This window comes from Maylandia zebra, linkage group LG8 (assembly GCF_041146795.1).
Source record: "Maylandia zebra isolate NMK-2024a linkage group LG8, Mzebra_GT3a, whole genome shotgun sequence".
NCBI lineage: Eukaryota > Metazoa > Chordata > Actinopteri > Cichliformes > Cichlidae > Maylandia > Maylandia zebra.
This window is the reverse complement of record NC_135174.1, coordinates 15,702,416-15,725,821: the sequence shown is the minus strand read 5'-3', so window position 1 is coordinate 15,725,821 and position 23,406 is coordinate 15,702,416. Positions and strand designations below refer to the sequence as shown.

General features: G+C 40.3%; 1 protein-coding gene across 1 annotated transcript; it reads right to left on the bottom strand.

Annotated features, from left to right (window-relative positions):
• Positions 1-1,398: 1,398 nt before the first annotated feature.
• On the bottom strand, positions 1,399-21,752 carry LOC101485540 (speckle-type POZ protein). The gene is made up of 10 exons (XM_004574992.3): positions 21,639-21,752; positions 11,912-12,112; positions 11,699-11,820; positions 10,092-10,243; positions 9,824-9,951; positions 9,561-9,738; positions 9,410-9,465; positions 6,356-6,478; positions 5,019-5,161; positions 1,399-3,154 (listed from the first exon to the last, which is right to left on the bottom strand). The coding sequence occupies exons 2-10, from the start codon at positions 11,987-11,989 to the stop codon at positions 3,010-3,012; spliced, it is 1,125 nt and encodes a 374-aa protein (XP_004575049.1). The 5' UTR covers positions 11,990-12,112; positions 21,639-21,752; the 3' UTR covers positions 1,399-3,009.
• Positions 21,753-23,406: the final 1,654 nt, after the last annotated feature.

Sequence of the window (23,406 nt, the reverse complement as noted above, 5' to 3'; positions counted from 1 at the left end):
TCCACTACCAAAGACATATTAAAGTTCTATGCAGACATTTGATTTCAGCTTCTCTGCAGGGGCGGCACCAGGAAGTTTTCAGTAAAGTGAAAATAATATATGGATAAGAGTGATTTGAAATCGCAAACTAACCTAGATAATTCTCCTTGCTGACAATTACAGTGAACAACACTTTTTAAAAAATGGACTAAATGTTCTTTGTGCAATCTACTGTCCCCTGTTGGTTTAAGGTATTTCCTGTTGGTTTCTCTTGTCAGGCCTAGAGAGTATCGTCATAGCAACAAAGACAGTACCCCCCCTTCAGTTTTTTGAGATTTTCAGATTGCTTTTTGAGATTGCTTATACAGTTCTCTTAAGTTCCTGCAAGGGTAATCCAGCACTTTAGAAAAAAAAAATTCTGTCATTCTGCCGCTTTGTTGCTGGGCTCAATATTATTGCGTTTGGTTTCAAGTAGATGGTTTACTCAGACTGCAAGGTCCTTAAATTCCGTGGCTGCAAAAAAAAAAAAAAAAAAAAAGCCCAAAGCATCGCCCCTCAACCACTGTACTTGACAGTTTTTTTGAGGTGTTTGTGCTTATATGCTGTTATTTTCACCAAACGTGGCGCTGTGCATTATGGCCAATCTATACCACTGTTCAAAAGATTTTTTGCCAAAGTCTCGTGGTTTGGTTAGATGAGACTTGTCTGTGCTGCCATGTTCTTTTTAGAGAGAAAAGGTGTGCTCCTGCTAATTCTTTAAAACAAGCCACACTTTCTAATAGTAATGTCATGAAATTTGGGTGACACCTAACTCTTGGGTTTGTTTTTTAATTTCTATTTTTCCTTTCCACAGTTTCTCAGTGTTGCACTGCATTGAATGTTCACATTCAATACATTTGCTAAATTGCCAGCACCTGGTTGCCTCTTACCCTGTAAATTCTTATGGAAGCAAGAGGTATACTTAGTTTTAAATTTTAAAAAATGACACCGTGTAATACATCACGTGTTGTGGTTCATCCAATCACAAGACCTATGGATCAGATTATTATTGTTACACAACATTGTTATGTAAAACCTTAATACTTCTTTTTACCTTGACTGTACATATCTTTTATACCGTCCATTGTTATGAACAATATCTATGATTTATTGTTCTCCTAAGCTGCTATACAGTGAGTAATAATAGACTGCAACAACATCTGCCAGAATTTGGGTATTGGAGACAGAATATAGTCTATATATAATAATTAATAGCTAACGATCTAAGACATTTAGGATACAGTCTGTGCTCACTTCAAAATATTTTTCTGTGGCAAAACTCCACAAATTCTCTTTCCTTTGGAGATTTATGTGCTTTTAAGCAAACATTTGACTACAACATACATAACTCAGAGAGAAATACCCAGACAAAGCTTGCACTGCATTCAATACAAAATAGTTGTGGTTTATTCTTTTGGGAACAAAAAATGGCAACAACTAAGTGTCACTTCTCATATTCAGCGATATCTACAGGAAAGAAACAACAATGGTTCCTTCTATCAATTACCATTTTTCACCAGGTTAAAATGATAACTTCAAAAATGTATTTCATATGGTTTTACCTTGGTGTGCATGTGTTTCACATTATGTCTATTCTGAACATTAAAACGTGTTCATTTCAATTTCATTTCCCTTCAGTCTTCATGCCTGCAAAGAATTTCTCTGTTGAAAATGCTTTTGTTTAAACACAGCTTCAAAAGCACTGGTGTCTGTACAAATTCCCATGAAGAAAAAAAAATAGAAATAACATTTTTGAGGGAAAAAAAAAATACCTCTCATAAAATAACATCGACACGCCTTATCGGACTCTAATGTAACCATTTCTTAACCTCCCTTTGTTGTCTTCTAGTAGGTTTGTCTGTCTACACCTTGGACATCATTTTCTCTCAAGGGCTACAAAGAGATCCAGACACAAAACAAATTTCCCCAAGAATGACATCCAGTTGTGCGTTGCTATTTTCCGTATCCTTTTTAAACTGGTTTTCTCCACTAATTAAAAAACAAACAAAACAAAACAAAACAAAACAAATGAAAACAGATGCAGATGAAGTTTGAAGAGTTCTACATGGGAGATCATGTGTTGGTTTTTTTTGTCACTTGCTGATAAATCTTCTTAAAGGGTACTTGTTCTTGGTGGTCCAGCTGGGTCTCTAGTCCAAGAAGCTTGCGTCAATGTGTGCTTGCCTACAGTATTTCTACTTTACTGCTGGTAAGGGTTGACACGGGGGTGACCTGTGAATTTAGTGCAATGTTTTCCCCACTTTCTTTGGGAAAATTTGATGATTTTAGGCCCATATCTGCTCTTGCTGCTTCTTTTTTGTTTTTTTGACTAGCCCTTGGTTGTCTTTCTTGGGGTCTTCTAGTTTGAAAGGCCCATTTCATCTTCTTTAGTCCCTCACAGGCCCACGTGTCCTTTAGTTTTTGGGCTTCTCTCACAGCTCTACTCCAAACACTAAGAACAGAGCAAAAAAAGAAGCCATGTGATAAAATAGACACTTAAAAGACCTTATCTGCAATAGTCCTTCAAGCCTCCAAGTTTCAAAAACGGTTGGCTCTTGTTGGGTTCATGTGTCCAGTTCTTCCTCCTGAACAGATTCCAAAGTAGGAACTACCAAGGATTTTGGATTTATTCACGGAAAAGAGACCTCACTAAACCAGAGCCGAGGAGAAAGGAGAGGGTGCTGTGGGTTTTTCTTTTTCCTTTGTAAACAACAAAACATCCACTTAACAATCCCACTTCTCCCTCTCGTCCATCTCTTCCTCCTCCTTCCCTCCATCTTTAGAAGAGACTAAATACAGCAGGTTCTGGATGGGGCAGAAGGGGGAGATTTGGGGAGAGGCTGTAGGTAGTGTAGTAGGTAACAGCAAGGGGGAAAGGTTGTCCCTGTGTGTTTGAGGGTTGGGGGGGGGATCTGTGTGTTTTTGTGAGTGCATGTATGTGCAAAGGTGTGAGTTTGTATGAGTGTGTGTGGATGCCTTCCTGTGGGACTGTTAGGACTGTTTGAGGCGTTTGCGTGGGGGTCCGAGGAAAGGGCACTGAGCAGAAGCCAGGGAGCGATACGCTTCAGCCACCAGGTGCGGATGAGACGCCACCATGGACTTCCAGCCTGCTGTCTCCATCACCTCTGCAGCATGGCTGGTGGATGAGATGAGAAAGGAAGAAAATAAAAAAAGATTACAAATCAAGTTTTCCTTAAGTAAACACATGCATAACAAATGTACAGACAGGCAACCTGGAAATCCTAAATAATGGCAGATTGTTTGGATCCAATTTTCCTGTGAATAGTACAGACTGCGTGAAACCATTTTACAGGTGTTATACTTCTGCCAAGGTCCACTTGAGGCTGATTGACTGAAATTTCCCTGTAAGATGGTGAGCGTGTGGCTTTGCCAATTTTTAGTTATCATGCAGACTTTGTGGAAAATTTACACAACAATGCTCCAATTACTGTGCCTTCAGACTTCAAAGAATGATAACAGGAATGACTGCTGGGCTGTGGTGACTCCAGCTGCTGGTTTACAATCGTGCTCAAAAGATACAAAATCTCCATTTCCAGTTAAAAGTTTATCCTTAAAGTAGGAGCCAGAATCAGGAGTTCAACTAAAGCTTAAGGGAGAGTTGGAAGCCTAAACCGGTGTAATCCCACATCATGACTGAGATTATAGTGACAATTTTTTTTTTCTAATATACTTTTTATTCATTATTACCTGAAAGTAGTGAGAGCACAAAGTCATCAGTGAAGTGTTCACAGAGGTCACAGATCAAGGGAAGCGATGGGCATTTTCCCAACAGACTGTTACACTTTCAGTTAAAGGTAAACATCGTGTAAACATAATGGTAATTTTATGATTTTTAATGATTTCGTTCTCATCTTTTATGCCTTAAAAAAAAAAGAAAAAAAAAAGAGAGATGGGTGCACAAATTTTAATTTTGGATTTTCCTAATCCACACAGGGTGAAAATAACACATACAGCCTCAAATATATACATACCTTCTACTAATATTTGGTTAAATGTCCCTTAGCAAGTTGCACCTTTTGGTAACCATCAACAAACTTCTGGCATGATTCAGCCTGAATCGTCTTGGCAGAGTAGTTTCATGGCATAAACCCAGCTCTTAAGCTTAGCTCACAAATTTTCAACAGGGTTGAGGTCGGAGCTTTGGGAACACCATTACATAGGCTTGTGGAAACATCTGACCACACCTGTACATACAGACTATAGCCCTGACGGTCACAGAACTAGCCGTTTGCTTCCATACACTTCATTCTGTTGTCTCCTATTCAAAAGCAGACTCAGTTTTTCTTTTGTACCACAAACTGAAACTCTTTCATTCTCCCATTTTGCCCGATAAATAACAATTAAATGGACACATAGTAGCAGTTAAGCGGAATCACATGCTAATGCAGTTCCTCAATCATACAACATCCTCCCTTCATTTATGCTTCTATGGATACACAGCGAGTTTGAATCCTTCTGATGGAAAAATGTTTTGGGGACAAAGAAGTCCATATTGAAAAGATATAATTATATTATATTATGTTAGCAGAAATGTTGTTAAATCATGTTTTGTCGAGCCACATCGCCCGGCCCTACATTAACAAAAAAGAAAGAAAGATAATAGTAATATCTGAGCCCACCATCAGCACAGACGTGTGTTAATATCACACTTTCAGTCAACAGAGGAGGTGACAACAGACTAGTGAGGAGTCAGGTTGCCCCGATCCCTATGAAAGCCATGGCAGGGTTTAATAATATCAGGCAGACCACTCCACGGGGGCATATGTGAAATTAAAATCACTAACTGGCACAGAGCCATCAAGAGATGAGGCGAGCTCAGGTACTACCTGTAATGATTCCAAGATAAAGAAGAACGACAAGAACCATACTGACATGACAGAGACAGGATGTACAGTGGATGTGGAGGACCTGCGAGTGCGTGAAAAAGGTGTTGGAAACCCTATTGCATGTGACGATGAGCTCTTTTTTCTTCAACTTACTAGTTAATGAAGTCGACGGCCTGCGTTTTGAGCTGGTCGGCGCTGTGCAGGTCAGCGAGGATCAGGATCTCAGCAGCGTTTTCCACAGACAGGCTAGTGCACAGCGCGTCCTCACACATGACCTTCAGTCTCTCCAGAGCATACTGTAAAAGAGTGGATACAAGAAGATTGGCAGTTTCCTCTTCTCCATCAGTATCTATGTGGTCTCTGCTGTCACAGTTGACCATTCCAGTGTTCAAACACAAAGCTTCGTTTCGTCTTGTTGTCAGTGGGGTCTGATCTATAAAATATATTATGTTTTAAAGAGATAAATAGGAGAGTAGGATATAAACATTTCAATGCTCGACCTCTGAGGGAAACTGTCTCAAAGCCAGCTCCACATTTGGTGTCATGGAGGAGTGAGATCAGCGTTAAATCATCCAACTGTTCACTGAAATCATAAAGTCTTACTGGGAAAAGGTTTACTGGGTACACTTGTATCATGCCATGCATTAATGCAACTAATTATCTTTACCTCAAGGGATTTCTGAAAGCTCGCTCTGCAAAATATACTTAGGACTAATTACAGTCTATAAGCTCTGTAGTTGTATAAGGTTTTGTCTGCACTAGATTATCAAGAGAAGAAAGGAGGGAAAAAACATGTTAGATGAAACATTTCATGTGTAGTTGTTCATTATTCTCCAAAAACTGACAGAGAGCCCTCAGAAACAGTGCTGAGCTGTGTGGTAGCATCCAAACCTCATTACAGTAACTTCTGCACTGGTCATGTGACACACACTCTGTAAAAAAGCCCTTTTGTTTTATAGCCACAGTCACTGCAGAAGCAGGTGGGGTGAATTGATGAATGCAGTTTTTCTGAGGGTCACAACCCCCCCGAATGATTTTTTTTTCTTAACAGAATTCGATCCAAGCTCTCTGTGGGCTTGATTCAAAAGGTCTCTCATACACATGCTCAGTGGGCTCGAATTCCTCCATTGTCCACTAATTGCACCGGTTGACAGTTCAATCCCCACATGTTAAGGTGCCCTTGGGAAAGACACTGAACACCAGGTCACTCCCCAATGGCAGGTAAATCAAATTTTTTCCGAGCCTTAAAAACCCCAGAAAATGGCTCGTTGTATTTGAGTTTTATCAATTCAGTCATTTGTAATTTTATTTTATCCCATTCATGTTCACAGAAAGCCAACAGCAACACTAGTCACGCACGAGCTCTGTGGCCTCAACGTGCAGGTGCCTCAAACTGTAGAAATCCTGAGTATGTGGCCATGTTACAAACAGGCAACAGGCTTTCCCACATCCACAGAGTGTCGGGTAGCAGCTTCCCACTCTTATATTACCTTATCAGCTGCTGCAAGCAAGTCATCTGCCATTTTGTCCAGGTTTGGAGCCTTGTCTGTGTAAATGAAGCACATCATCTCTTTGAAAACCTCGGGCTCCACATCGTTGATCTCCACACGATTCTGACAAGACACAAGGGATGGAGACTGAATGAAGCATCGATGACATGAGCTTTAACTGCACTTCAACAGCACATTTGTATCACACCAGAAAAATTTAAATCCAACCTGATTTTATTTATAAAGCACTTTTTAAAAACCAAGAGTTACAAAGCACGAAAGCACCACAGAACAATAAAACAATAATAAACGAGGGTAAGAACACACTTTCTCATTTTTTTTTTTATTCCTCGAGTTAAAAGCCAAGGAATAAAAATGAGTTTTAAGATGCGTTTTTGAAAACAGGGAAATAATTCCATAATTTGGGGATGATAGCTGATGAAGCTTGACCCCTGGTTTTCAGACAGGTTTCTGGGACTTTCAGCCGGTCCTCAGCGACCTCAAGGAACATGTAGTTCAGCAGGTCACGTGCAAAAATATATATAGTGGTGCTGATCCATTAAGAGGTTTTAAAAAGAAATAATAAAATCTTAAAATGAATCTTAAAAATGAACGTAGAGCCAGTGGAGGGAAACCAAGACAGAGGAAATGAACCTGTGGTATTTTGAACTAACTGTGATCACAGGAAGCGTTACTAAGGCCAACATAAAGCCCATTACAGTTCTCCAGACACACTGTGTTAAAGGATGCTCAAAAACATTTAGAAATAAAGCAGATTTGATCTCGTATAAAAGCCTCAAGTGGTAAAAAAACAAAACAAAAAACATTTAATGGCATCATTTATCTGCTTATCTAGTTTAAACTAGAGCTGGGCGATAGAACGATAACGATATGTATCGCGATATAACTTTTACTCGATAGAGAAATTAAGCTATCGCGATAGACCTCGCCGCTCTTGTCCTCTTAAAATAAAATTTAAAAAAAAAAAAGAAAAAAAAAAAAAAAGAACAGCCAATCCAAACTAAGTAGCGCAGAGCCGAACCAATCACAGCCGCAGCGTCACGTCGCGTGACTTGTTACGTACAGCACAAGTGCCAAGCCGCACGTGTGTTTGTTTGGGAAGCAGCCAGCGGGTAATGGAGGAAATGAGTGTGCCGACTAGAAAAATCAACCGAGCGTGACCGAAGAGAAAACAGATGATGGTTCCAATGCCGGAGAGATTGTCGAACGGAAGAGCCATAGAAGTTCCGTAGTGTGAAGGTATTTCGGCTATTTCAAGTCTGACAAAAAACAGAGTAGCGTGCACTGTAAATTGTGCCGAAAGCAAGTCTGGAAATACAATAAACTGGTGCATGCGTCACACTGTGCGCCACGTTATTGTTTCGGTGAAATGAATTTCTACAATACTGTTACTGTTAATTCTACTCTCTGCAGTGTTTAAATGCTTACATATACACACAGTTACTGTCCCTCCACACATACGACTCGGTTCTGCTTCTATGCCCCAGCTTTGTTTACTTTTTCCCACCGAGGCTTCTAGACTTCTGATTGGCCAACATTTCTGCACGGTTAGGAATCTAGCGCCACCTGCTGCTTTGGCATGTTCATAGCAGCGTTTTCCTTCATTTCTGCCTTTATGTGTGGACGGGATTATTTTTTAAAACGAAAACGGAAAATCTCCGTTTTCAAAAATACCCGTGTACGCGTGGACGTAGCCTCAGTCTCTGACTGGAAGCGCTAATTCGTCATTCGGCTTTTGTCAGACTAAAGTAACTGTTACAACTGTTTGAAAAGCTAAGCTATACAACAAGGAGAGATTGAGAATTTCCTTTTAGTTCTCAGTTTATGTCAGACTAAAGTAACTGTTAAAACTGTTTGAAAAGCTCAGCTATACAACAAGGAGAGATTGAGAATTTCCTTTTAGTTCTCAGTTTATTTGATATTGACAAAAGTTAGTCAATTTTGTCTGTTCTTCTGTAAAACAAACTAAGATTTATTTTTAGAATTAATATTTTGTTTCTAAGTGGAATTGACAATTTAGTAGTCTGTTTCGTTTGTCCTATTTTGAAACTTAAACGCTTTAGCGGCTGCCTTTTGTGTAGTTTGCAATATTTGCCTTTATTTATCTGAAAAAGTCTCATGTTCCTTAAGTACATCTACCCTGTTGAACTTATTATGGGAAATAAATATTTAAATAAAAACAAGCTGCTGATTATTTCACATTTTACTTGTGAGCAACGGCACATTTAAATCTTACAAATATACTTATTTGGCTTATATCGTGATAGATATCGTTATCGCCTGAAATGAAAAAAACATATCGTGATATGAAAAAATCTCATATCGCCCAGCTCTAGTTTAAACACAGTCACAGTCCACTATGCGTCTAACATGTAGCTGCTCAGAGGGGCACAGGTCCAGGAGAAGATCAGCACACTGGGTCAAAAACAATGACCTCATTCTTAATAAAAATTATTTATACTGCTGAGATGCAGAAATCAGTAATTAAGCAGCTTTACATGAGCAAGAGAACATTTTTTATTGAAATATTTGGAGTGCACTTGCATATTCATCAAGTAAGTGTGAGACTGTCTTGCATATCAGCCTAGTGTGATCCATTATTTATACCTACATTAGCAGTCACTTAATAATACCCATAGGCATTTGTGGTTAAATTACTGAAAGGGTTCAGTTTGGCTGAATTCAGTATTATCTGTAATTTAATAAATTCATAAAGGCCATTTTATCCCAACCACTCCTGCAATCTCACTTCTTACACTCACCTGTGCAAAAATGAAAAAGGAAAAAAAAAAAAAAAAAAAAGCTATTCTGTGCATCTGCAGCTTTGTCAGTGAAGGATGAATCCTGACCCCCAAGATCGGCAGGACAATTGCATTTCAGCTGTGCTATCATTCAGTTTCACCAAACGGCTCTGTGCTGCAGCCATTTGACAGCACGCAATCCTTCACTCGTTTTAACCTCACATCACGGCAGTGAAAATCTGAGGATTTAAAAAAAAAAAAAAAAAAAAAAGCTTTGGGACCTTGGGTTTACCTTTTTGCTCTCTTCCATCTCGTGCTCAAACATGGCGCTGAATACTGGGGAACGTGCTAGGAAACAGGAAGAGAACAACTTGCAGTCATGGCGCTAATTAGCAAAAACTTGAATAAATTTCAATATATAAACATGAAGAAGACGCTTGTACCTGCTAGGATGGCTTTATGTGCTTGAAACTCCTGGCCAGCCACACACAGGGAGCAGTCTGTGAAACGTGAGTTCTCCCACAGGCCGCCCAGCTCGTCTGCTAGCCGGCAGTCGGGTACCTTTACCATGTTCATGGTGTTCTGACCAGAAATGTTGACAGAGTCCTGCACCACACTCACCTCAAGGGGACAAATGTAATGAAATGCAATGCGTCAAAAATGCAAGGTCAGAAAGAAAAGGCAACAGCAAAATGTAGCCACGTACCTCACAGAAGAGCGTGAGCTTGTCATCAGGTAGAAGGCCGTTGGCCTCATCTAGGAGGAAATCTCTCCGGATGAACTTTTTAAAACCCCAATCCTTCCCCTGGACAAAACGATACGCCCTCTGGCTTTCTGCAGACAGAGCAGACACAGAGAAGCCACGATAAGGAAAGTCTAAGAAGAAACTATTTTACAAAAGCTCAATGCAGAAAAATTATTAACGCCTACAAAATCTGAAAATGTGTCTGTTTCACTGAATATTCTGTACTCACCCATGGCTTTGGTCTCCTCTCCCTTGGCGTTGAGGATAGAGAACTTGAACTTGGCACGCACCTCGGCTTTTGGACAGCTGACCAGCAGCAGGTAGAGGGACAGGTAATCTTTGCTCTCCTCATCCAGGCCCTTGGGATTCACCCGCAAACACCTGATGGGGACAGAAGATTCAACAAGAAGGTCAATGTAAAAATGTATTAACCCTTATTAGTATGTGTCATTCCTAACCAGTAGGACTGGGCTATATTATACCGTTCACGGTAATAGCGGTGTAATTTTGGGCAACGATAGGAAAATGAAATATCGCGATAGAATATGGGTAAAACGCGCATGCGCAGTGCCTTTGTTTACATACGCACATGGCGGCGACGCAGAATGAGAAGAGCAAAAGCAGATCGTTGAATGAAACAGATGAACCAGAATTGGTTTGTAAAAATGCTGCAACGACAGTGGTGTGGAACTGGTTTAGCTTTCGTTCGTCAGATACACAACAAAACACTATTTTTGGTAGAGCATGCTAGCGGGCCGTCGTTATTACAGTGTTGTTTGGAAAATACGGCACACTTAAAATTAATCCTTTGATTTTTCTGAAAATCGACAGTGCCCCTCATAATCCCGTGTGCCTTATGTATGAACTCTGGTTGTGTTTACTGACCTCGAAACAATTTTATGTGATACACGCTCAAAAATCTGTCAAATGTTTTAGAACGACTTTGCTACACCGCTTGATGGATTGTCGGAGCATTACGGCTGCTCCCTCGGCAGGCAGGAGCCTCGCAGAGTGATACGTACTGCGCTTCAACATAATATTACCGTATTGTGTGTGTGTATAAACTCTTTTTAAGTTTTGTGGATTTTATACATGGTTGTGCTCAGGATATGTCGGCCAATTTCCACTGGAAACGCCTTTTGGTTAAACTGTCAGCAATGAATTTGCAGTTGCACTGTTAAATTTTTATATAACTTTAATGCACATAAAAAACAGCTGCTTGTTTAAGTGAAAATACATTATTAGTGCAAAAACCCCCATCAAAGTTGTGGAGTTGTAAAGCATTTTGTCTAGTGTCAATTATATCGTCAGTTATATCGTTATCGCAAATTTTCAAATGTATATCGTGATAAATATTTTTGGTCATATCGCCCTGCTCTACTAACCAGACTATTATGCTGTGCAAGGAAAGTGCAGAAGTTGCACACCAGGAAAGTTTAATGATTTCTTTGTTTTGGTGTATAAGGCTCTTTTATTGAAGTTGTACTAGAGGTCATTCATTAAGGCTAAATCAGGCTAAACCTGTGTTATAAATCTACATTTATGTTACGTTTGTACAGATTAAGAGATTTTAAAAAGAAATCTGATTAAAGCTAGGATGCTACATAAGGAAATGTTAGCCACGCTTTTTTGGATTTCCATGAGAATCCACAGTGAGAGATTTCTGAGAGATTAGAGCTTGGATGGCTCTAACTGAAATGATATTTGAGCAGTTTGCTTGACTGTTTGTAAACAGCTTGAAAGGCCTTCCATCAGACAGATTATTACATCTGTGTGTGTCAGTCTGAGCGGGATTATCCAAATGTTTGCAACAAAGCAGCCCTCATTCTGACGCACCATTTCAGCTTGTCATTGGCCCCAGAAGAGAAGGTGGAGCTCTTGATGACTTCCCCCATCTCCTCACGACAGAAGCTGAAGTTATTGATGGTCCACATGTAAGAGAACTTCACCACTTTGATCTGTTAAAAGGAAGAATACATTCAGAAAAGGCTTAGATTCATTAATCCGAGGTTCAATCAGACAGCGAGCCTGAAACAAGAGTCATTTCACCTGAGTGTAGCACCAGCTCTCGGCCACAGGCCCGCTGGACATTTCCGCAGGGGGAGGGGGACTCGGGACTCTTGACATTGCCAGTGTGACAGATGTTTGGGGCAAGAGGGTGAGGAAGAGGAATCTGTCACTTCCACTCGTCAGTGTTCAGCCCAGACGTCCATCTGCATCGGTGCGTGTCACATGGAAGCTGTTTGCCCCCTGCAGGCAGAGAATGTGATGAATTAGTCTGAACCATACAAATGTTTAAGTTTCACTCACACACTGTACAAAAAAAAAAAAACCAAAAAAACATTTTACTGTGATGCCTCCATCAACCACTTGAGCTGCAGTTTATATCCAGACTGTAGAGACTAGTGCATGAATTCATGAGTTGTGGATAAAAAAAATAAAAAATAAAAAGGGAGGTTGCAGGGACCTTGAATTTCTGATCAAGCTATCCTTGAGTTTAAGTAAAAGTTTGCAAGTGACCTCGACCTTAGCCTGAACATTTGAGCCAAATTTGAAGTTATTCCCTGGAACAGGTTAAGCCATACAGTGTTCACAGAGACAGGACACTGGCGCTGGATCTTTCATTAATCTAGGTGAGACCGAATATCATTTCATTCGTGTGGCCCCTGCTGCACAATACTGAGGTTTGTTGGCTTGGAGTTAGATGAATTGTCCCTGACCCACTGGAGGACAGCAGGAGATCGATGGCACCATGCCTGTTCTAAGATCAATAACTGCTGCAGCTGCAATTAAGTCTCAAAAATGAACTGTAAATAAACAAGCCGTCTCCTAGGACTGTGCTAGGAATTTGGACCCACTGGCCACGCTCCCTAATTAACTTAAAGTCACACAGAAGCGCCATGCAGATCAGTACACGCACGCACGCACGCACGCACGCACGCACACACAGAACAGACTTCATTCCTTACACACAAATAAGCCACAACATTAAAGTGTTTATATTGATTATCTTGTTTTAATCCAAGATTCTCATGAGAAGCCTTTCTGCCCTGACATTCACACACTCCCAAAGCTGCCCGGGAACAGCTTGAGGAAGTTTGGAAGACAACAGAGTCCAAAGCTTAACTCCAAACTCCCCATTTCTCCTAGTAAAAAGGTGGTGTCAACCATAAGGCACAGGGGCCTGACTGCTTCATGTCTCTATTGTAATCTAAACATCAATAAAAACCTACAAGTCAAATATCAATCCACAACTGAAAAGACAAAGAACAAGTGCAATATTTTCCCTCTTTAAGGAAAGTTTAATACAACCGTTCGCCTCTTTTGTAGGTGCCCTTTAAAAGATTTAAATAAATATCCGTTTATTTTTTTTTATTTTGTGGGAAATTAAGACAAACGGGGCTTTAAAAAGCTTTGAAATTTGATCTAACAATCTAGTTTTGTTGATGTTATATGGTATATAACACAAAAAAATAGTTCCCCACATCTAAACACAGAATTGTATAGTGGGTTTTCACGGTGCGTCATCAAACTGGAAGTCGCCATATTGGAGATACTGGAGTTAAACAAAGCGCGCGCAATCAAACAGAGTCTAAACGTCGAACGAAAGGAAATGGTGAATTATTGCCGTGTTTATGGCTGTACCAATCGGTCAGACTGTGAAAAACATTTGCAGTTTTATAGACTGCCAAAAGTTATTACAAATCAGGGAGAACAATGCCGAAAGTTATTAGAGGAAAGGAGGCGGTTGCGGTTAGCGAAGCTAAACCAGGATCTACAAGGCAAAAATCTAGACAACATTCGAATTTGTTCTGCTCATTTCTTTTTCTATAGTTAAGCATACTTAATAAAATATACTCGAACTATGCTACTTTTTGGTAAGGGATGATATCATACAGTTAAGGTTTGGTTGATTAAAGATGTTACTGCATTACTTACTTTGGCATTCACAACACATCTGTCGCTGATGACTTGATACTGCATCTCCCTCACCCATCCACACACCATCTGGTTATAGGCCTCCAAATTTTATAAGATTTAAGGTCTTCTGCTGTGTATGGGCTTGGCGAGAAAACCAGATAGTTGACGATATCAGGATATGCAATAGACGGAAGACTCTCCAGGTCGTCATTGATCCAAATGAAGGAGTCAATTCGTTTGGATCTGCACCACCAATAAACCTCAACTTTTCCAAATATCGTGCCCTTTGCTGCGGACCAAGTCCTTCCCTGTATGCCTTTGCATCTATAACGCATTTGAGGAGCTTTTCTGTGGTTTCAGACAGTGTTTGCAGTGTTTACCTCCGAGTGCCTCTGGTTTATTGGTGTTGTGTTAACACAACACGAATCTCTGTTAATCTGTTTCCATCCCCCCCATTTCTTATTTCCATTTCAACAGTCCTTGAACCGTTCATCCGTCTCTACCGGTGTCTCACACGCGGAGCCTTTAATGTTTTTACGTCTTCATCCATAAATTCAATTTGGGACCAAAACTTGGTGTAACAAGTGGGAAGGTTGGGACCGCCAAGCTTTCTGATTCTGATAATTACACCGAATGCAGGTGAGATGCCAACAGTGAAAGTTCTTCAAGGCTCAAGGAATTAAATACTGGATTCAGGACTAACTTTAGTATTTGATTTGCAATGGATATTCATGACTATCCATGTTTCCTTAGCAACCTTGGTTAAAATCAGCTGAGCTCATTACTACAGCATAGAGCTGGGCGATATGAGATTTTTTCATATCACGATATGTTTTTTTTCATTTCAGGCGATAACGATATCTATCACGATATAAGCCAAATAACTATATTTGTAAGATTTAAATGTGCCGTTGCTCACAAGTAAAATGTGAAATAATCAGCAGCTTGTTTTTATTTAAATATTTATTTCCCATAATAAGTTCAACAGGGTAGATGTACTTAAGGAACATGAGACTTTTTCAGATAAATAAAGGCAAATATTGCAAACTACACAAAAGGCAGCCGCTAAAGCGTTTAAGTTTCAAAATAGAACAAACGAAACAGACTAAATTGTCAATTCCACTTAGAAACAAAATATTAATTCTAAAAATAAATCTTAGTTTGTTTTACAGAAGAACAGACAAAACTGACTAACCTTTGTCAATATCAAATAAACTGAGAACTAAAAGGAAATTCTCAATCTCTCCTTGTTGTATAGCTGAGCTTTTCAAACAGTTTTAACAGTTACTTTAGTCTGACAAAAGCCGAATGACGAATTAGCGCTTCCAGTCAGACACTGAGGCTACGTCCACACGTACACGGGTATTTTTGAAAACGGAGATTTTCCGTTTTAAAAAATAATCCCGTCCACACATAAAGGCAGAAATGAAGGAAAACGCTGCTATGAACATGCCAAAGCAGCAGGTGGCGCTAGATTCCTAACCGTGCAGAAATGTGCAGAAATCAGAAGTCTAGAAGCCTCGGTGGGAAAAAGTAAACAAAGCTGGGGCATAGAAGCAGAACCGAGTCGTATGTGTGGAGGGACAGTAACTGTGTGTATATGTAAGCATTTAAACACTGCAGAGAGTAGAATTAACAGTAACAGTATTGTAGAAATTCATTTCACCGAAACAATAACGTGGCGCACAGTGTGACGCATGCACCAGTTTATTGTATTTCCAGACTTGCTTTCGGCACAATTTACAGTGCACGCTACTCTGTTTTTTGTCAGACTTGAAATAGCCGAAATACCTTCACACTACGGAACTTCTATGGCTCTTCCGTTCGACAATCTCTCCGGCATTGGAACCATCATCTGTTTTCTCTTCGGTCACGCTCGGTTGATTTTTCTAGTCGGCACACTCATTTCCTCCATTACGCGCTGGCTCCATTACCCGCTGCCTGCTTCCCAAACAAACACACGTGCGGCTTGGCACTTGTGCTGTACGTAACAAGTCACGCGACGTGACGCTGCGGCTGTGATTGGTTCGGCTCTGCGCTACTTAATTTGGATTGGCTGACCTTTTTTTTTTTTTTTTTTTTTTAAGAGGACAAGAGCGGCGAGGTCTATCGCGATAGCTTAATTTCTCTATCGAGTAAAAGTTATATCGCGATACATATCGTTATATCGCCCAGCTCTACTACAGCAGCATACTTAAGGCTTTGTAATATGTAACTTTTCATTAACATAAATATCCAATCAGTCAATCACATGACAGCAACTCAATGTACTGAGGCATGCAGACAGTCAAGACAGCTGGCTGAAATTCAGTCTTCTCCTGGGGTATGATACTTCATATGTTTTTGACGGTGGCAACTGGCAAGATGGAGACACAGAAGAAAGTACAGAGAAAGAAAATTAAACTTAAAGTGATAGAGAGGCCAAATAGAAAAAACAGGCAGCGAATGAAAGATGGAACACCGTCCAAGGAACTATTCACCAAGATAAATTGCCATGAAAACAGGTTGGATGGAGACAAAAGAAAATCAAACTGAGGTGTGAGAGAGCAATCAAATATAGATTTGTGGACTGAGGTGAAGATGCACACTGTATGGAAACTTTACGTTCTGCACATTTCAAGAGCTGCAGGACCTCTTAATCAAGACACACAGATTTAGGGTAGTGCACTCATAACGAAACAGCTGAACTCATCAGCCTATCAGGTCTTAGAGTTTATTTTCTTTAAAAACAATTATTGCTCAACCCAAAAACTGACAATCCTCATTTCTTCAGTCTACAGCGAGTCTATAAAGCTATATGTGCATGTAATTAATTATTATTATTTTCTTTTTTGGTCAACGTGGCAACAGAGTTACTGCTAATTTAAACAGGACGTTATCTGCTGCTGTAGCTTTGCACTAAAGCCACACAGCAGTTGAAACAGAGAGTGCCTTTTGCTGTCAGGAAGGTTATAGAAGCACACTATATGACAGCATTTACTGCAGGAATTGTTCATCCAACACACCTAACAGTTAAGACATTTTTATAGATTTGTCACTGACAAGTAATAGAAGGAGTACGCTGCAACCCTATTTCAAAAAGGTTTGTTGCTTTATCTTATTTGAAATTGGCAAGTTTTCGTGTTGTTTTAGTGTACACTGCAAGTTGCATGCAGCAGCTGGTTTGCTGTATTTCAGATGAAGCTGTTTCATTAGGACTTGGTGTTAAAAAGCTCTTGATACTAACTTGCATCAGTCTCTTTGGTCTTTGTCAGTATCCTGTCAAATATTTTTTGTGGCGTGTTCCCATCTCTGAATGGAGGGCCTATGAACAGAGGATGACACGTGCTGTGCAGATTATAAAGTCCTTTGTGACAAATTTGTGATGTGTGAAAATACACTATATAAATGGAAATGATTCAGTAACTTTAAAATGTCATTCACAGAGGTCAAAGGGTTTGTGATAAATTCATGCAGCTTAATTTACACCTGATAATCTAAACACTTATCACCAGTTAGGGGGAAGTACTAAAACTCATTCTGGCAGTCCACTGAGCCTGTGCAATTAATGTTAAAAGACAAATGCTACAACTGCTAACCTGGCTAATGTATGTTATTCCCTAATAACCATGTTAACATTTTTGACATATTTAAAAAAGTACAGCAGAGCTTTTAGATGTAAGGGCAGGGACAAAAACAATGTGTTAACGCCTACTGGAGGAATGCAGTTTCCTTTAGTTTGCTGTAGCTTATCGTTCACATCGCTTTGGCTCAAGCATGCTGTTGTGCTTGACTGCAGCTTAGAGTCCAGTTATCTTAACCATTGTTTAGTTATGGTTGTTTAGTTATGGGCTCATACATTCAAAGTGTTCATACATTTCAAGTAAACTGTCAGAAAGGTTTTATTTTATGACGTTACACCCATCTATCTTAACCGCTTATCCAACTCAGGTAGCGTCTCATCAGCTGTTACTGGGCAAGAGGCAAGGTGCACCCTGAACAGCTTTCAAGGCTATCACAGGGCCCACACATAGAGATAGACAACCAGTCACACTCACGTTTACACCTAGTTTTAGAATAAATTGAAAGACCTAACATGTGTGTCTTTGTACTGTAGAAGGAGGCCATTGCACCTGGAGAAAACCCATGCAGGTGAAGTGGGAACAGGCAAAATCCATACAGACAAGCTACAGCTAGCAAGCGGGTTCAAACCAGGAGCTCTCTTGCTGTGAGGAGACCGTGCTAAGCACTCCACCACCATATTGTCCATTTATAATGGTAACATAAGGGGCATAAGCAAATTAAAAAGTATTATTCATTTGCTTAGGTCTTTTCTTTAAAAAAATGTAAGCAGAAAAAGAGCAGTATTGTGTAAGACAACTATAATCATATTGGCAATATACAGTCCAATCATTTTAGCAAAAGGTAGGGCAAGGCTCTTACAATAATAACACCTGGAATCAAAACACAGCAGATTGCAAAAGTACATTCAAAGCCTGGGAGATGTTACAGGAAATAAAACTCCATTAACCTGCCAATTTGTCAAGCCTTTTCAATTTTCAAACACAAAAAAGGCCAAACTTCACAGAGCTGCTGACATCATCCAACGTGACAGCTTTGGCTACAAAAACCCACCGAGTAACTACACAACATAAAAAGAAAATAATAGGAAAACAAATCTTGGCAAAGGGTGACATAGACTATAAAGTGGATCTGAGTTCAACACAAAACTCCACGATTACTTTGCGAACACAAAAAACGATCCTGGTATATATTGAGAGGACAGCTGAGACTGCGGTAAATTTGCTCAGCTCAGATGGGGTCCAGTATGTTTGGTTTGCGCCTGACCAGAATTATCACAATCAAAGCAAACCCCCAACACTGGGAGCTCTGGATGTGGGATTGTGAGGATGTGTGACTGCATGAGAGCTAAGGTGTTTATAGACGGCACAATGAATGACTCCTAGTCTGCAGAAGCCTGTCAGAAGAGGAACTACCCAAAGCGTAGTGCCAAAAATCACAAGTGGGGTGGGGGGCAAAAACTAAGACAAAAAGTATGTTGTCTAACTTGAATCCAAAAGAGCACCTTCAGGATATTTTAGAGACAAAGGAAGAGAAATGCAACGAGTCAAGCAGAAACAAGCTCTCCGTATATCTGTGCAGCGCTATGCAAAGGAGGACTGAGTCCATCACCAACAAATGAAGGTGGATATGCGATAAAAATAAATAAATGATTAAAATCATGGTAAGAAAAGTGTAACTTTTGCTGCATTTTCAATGGCAAGTAAAAACTATTAGTAATATTTTTCCTATTCAAATAAGACCAAATGCAGTTAATGCAAATGATCCTGCTGTATACTGGACATGTTTTATTTGTAGGTGATAAAAATAATAAATAAAAACCTGTGGAGATGTGGAATACACACTGTGGCAGTTATGTGTTTCCTGACATTTTACTCACCTGACTTAAAAAAAAAAGAGGACGAAAAAAAGGACAAATCAATCTCTACTCTAAATTAAAGACTGGAGGTTTGGAGGCATTTCAGACAGCAATTTTCAACGGGGGGGATGAAAAAAAAAATTGCAGGCCTTGTCGAAGTGTCAGTGAACACAATGTCTGTTTCCAAAGCTTTGGTCTTTGAGGACTGCAGTAAGCCACAGAAAACCTTAAAACTATAATTGGTACAGGGACCGGGGATCGATTGCAGGGCGCGTGTTCGGCCTCTGTGGGAGCGATTTCATATTCTGCCCTCGGTCACGGTGCTCCTCCTTTCCTAAAAACTCAATCTCGGAGAGGTATGAACTATTGATTTTGCTACAGCGATCAGCTTGCCTCGTTCTCATCCTCAACTTTGCGCAGACCCGCAATTACACTGAAGGGGATTTGACAGGGCGAAAAAGCATTAGCAGCCAGGTTTCGGCTCCTGTCTGTACTTCCCGAGCAAAACCCCGCTCGCTTCACCACGTACATGAGGGTTAAAGGGAGGACAGGCCTCAATGCATTGCTAAGATCACTGGTCACCTGGTTCATATTGTTACCAACAGATACACTTATTGTCTTAACCTCCAAAGACACATGGGAGTATCAGAGTAGCATTACTGTTTTCAATTTGCTTAATTTTGTATCAAACATTGGTTTAGTTTTGGGGGGGGGTTTGAAGCTCAAAAACTAAATGATCCTTTGGAGACATTTATCTAACCACACAGTACTCAACTGAAATGAAATAAGTTAACATAGACCTGCATTTAGGGTCAGTGTGCTCATAATAATACATAATCCCCTACATCTTAATGAGCTAATAAACCCAGAGTGCATCCCTTTAGCGCAAATCCTGACATGTCAACCATGTCTATTATGTAAGAAGGGAAAATTAAGTAGCACAGATGCCATTCATTAACACAACAGTCAGTGGTCTGACTGAGTGGTCTGAATTTTTTAAATAAAAATCACCCAAATATTAATTAAAATGTTCTTTTGATTGCAGTAATTTAAACCCATCACTGAGCCCTTCCTAGGGATGAAGCCAATGCTTGTGACTCAGAAATCACAATCATATGCATTAAGTTGAAAACCTATTTGAGATTTCAGCTGCAGCAGTCACTCTGCAACCTATGCGTTTTTAACAAAATAGCAATGAAAGCTCACAGGCAGTGGATTTTTCTTAGTGGGTGATCCCACTGAAGGTGAACTCAGCTCAACTGAGTTAAGTATAGGGGGGGTGGAAAAAAAAAAAAGATGAGCTCAGGGAAAAAACAGATTAAAGGCCACTTCAAGTCTGCTGCACGGCAGGTTTTTGATTTGGCAAAAGAAATGCATTGCTGGAATCAGTGCAACTGCTGCAAGACAGCCCTGCACTGCAAGTAATACTCAGCATCACCTAAATATAGAGCTGCAAGTCTATGTTCTGATAAATTATTTGATTGGCGGGGGGAAAGGCTTCTTAAAAACAAAGTTTCTCAAAGCCACAGTTTACAACTCAGTTTACCTGCCAGAAATACAGCACAGCTGCATCAGAGATGTAGACGTCCTCCTTTAGATTTGAGATAAACACATAAATAACACGACTGGTTTAAGACTTTGTTTGTTTACACTGACCTGACTCACTCATTACTTTGTGCCTAAACCGAGAAGGCAATCAGTGTTCACAGTGAACTTTGACTCACAATTTCCACCCAAACAATAATCCCTGACAGCTGGTCACCTCACCACTTTGTGAGCAGCATGGTTTATACACTTTACAGGAATACAAGTCATAACCACATGAGCACTTCCACGGATAAACCTTTCGAGCTAAAACAGCCTGCACTGACTGAGCAGTGAGTGAATGACTCCAATAAACAGTATGACGGAGGCCCAGTTGTGAATTCCAAATCTAATTGAATGCAACACCACAAAGTTTAAACATGGTATTTTTCTGAGTATTTCTTTGAAGTTGAAGAGCCTGTACTTTAATTTAGTTCATGCCGGGAAGTTAAACTCACTTAATGTAGGCGGTGACAGTAGCAGGTAGTTAACCTGCTAACAATGTGCACTAATCGACACCGGTATTTCGTTTTGAAATGGCATCGCATTTTAATTACGAATGCAGACCATTGTGGTCATAAAAAAGAAACGTGACAGTCTCTGGCATAGCTATTAATACATAAATCCTGCCGGTAATCCAGACAATGCACCAATAGCACCACAGCTTAAGCGGGGAGAGCTAGTTGGCTAGTTAGCCCTTTGCCTTTAGCAGCTAACCTAAGCCAAACAAAAAGGTCGGGGAAATAACTGCGCAAACTACAGCTAAAAATGCTACACGACTACCTTTGTCGTGTTTCTTTAAGTCCTTAATCCCTATCTCACGGCTTTCTTTTTATTTTCCGCTAGACTCACCTTAATGTTGGATTTAATTACAACGCTAGTTGGCCGGAGTCTTGTGTTGTTGTTAGCTAGCTGGCTGTTGAGCTGGACCACTATAGCAGTGTCTCACAAATAGCACACCCTGCTGTCTGGGAGTAATTTCACAAACCACTGCTATATATCCATCTATAAATGTGGTCTGAAGTTCATAAACACTTATCATCATGTCACGGTGATTTTCAGCTTATTTATTTTCAGCCTAATTATTTGTTTGAACTATTCTTTTCTGGGGTGTAATGACTGTACAACAACAAAAGTATTCTGGGTGCACAAGTTTAATTCCATTTTCAAATTCAAATTCAAATTTTATCTGAATTAACACACACAGCCATACACAGTACAACATGTGGTGAAATGCTTATTGCTGTGCAATACCCGACCATTAAATGACAGTAAGATTTACAGATTACTACAAAATTTACAGGTTTTAACTTGGAAATTTACAGTAAAAATGTGCAAATAACAGTTCATGAAATAAATTATGAATAAAAAAGAAAGAAGAACTTATTAATTATAAGAAGTGTGCAAAAAACCAGAGTGCGTGTGGTGATGTGATGCGTGTGGCAGAGTCCAGTCCTACACCTGGTTCAGGGTCCGAATAGCCTGGGGGAAGAAGCTCGTCCTCATTCTTTCTATTTTGGCCTTAAGGGAGCAGAAGCGCTTCCCAGGCCTCAACAGTGAGAAGAGTCCATTGTTGGGATGGTAGAGGTCCATCATAATCTTCCTGGCTTTAGTCTTTCACCGCTTGGTGTAAATGGACAGCAGGTCAGGAAGTTCTGATCGAATGATGCGTTCAGCCGAGTGCACCACTCTTTGCAGATCTTGTCTGTCCTGCTTGGTGCTGTTCCCAAACCAGGTGCAGATGTTTCCCATCAGGAAGCTCTCAATGGTGCAGGAGTAGAAGTTCTTAAGCACCCTCAGTGGCAGATGGAAGTCTCTAAGTCTTTTGAGTTTTCTCTAATCGACACAGGGTCAACATTGTACATACAGGCTAGAGCTGGGCGATATATCGAGTTTTAAAAAAATATCGATATATTTTTATACGAGATATAAGATGTGACAATATCTTTTATATCGATATAGTCTATGTTACGTTAAAGCTATACTTGTGGAGCCGCAAGTTTGCCTCTCTTTCGTCCACTTTTGTCTTTACGCAACGTTACTCGGCCTCGCCCCTCCTTCACTGAATACAACTCCCCCTCCTCCCCCATCGCTTCACCTGCAGGAAGCGACAAGACGGACACGGCAAATCTCCGTTAATGAGTTACTGCGCATCGACCCGTGCGTGGGGCTGGACGCCGTCAACGTGTTAGCTAGCTAACTACGCTAACGAGCTAACCACGCTAACGCCATGCAGCCCAGAGGCGCTGCACAGCCTAAAATCCTTTCATTTTCTCAAAAGTTGACAGCGCGCCTTATGTATGAATTCTGGTTGTGCTTGATGGCTGCGAACCGATTTTATGTGGTACACAGCGCTCAGCAATCTGTCAAAAAATGTTTTAGTACGACTTTGGTAAGCTACGGAGCTGCACCGCTTGATGGACTGTCAGAGCATTACGGCTACCGAGGAGCCTCGCGGAGTGATACGTACTGTGCTTCAACGTAATATTACCCTACTGTGTATAAGGACCATAAATGGCACCTGTTAAGAGACGTGGTTACGAAGAGGATTTCAAACTCAATGCTGTCAGTCACAGAGTAGAAGTTGGGAACAGAGCAGCTGTGAAATCTGTCTTTGTTA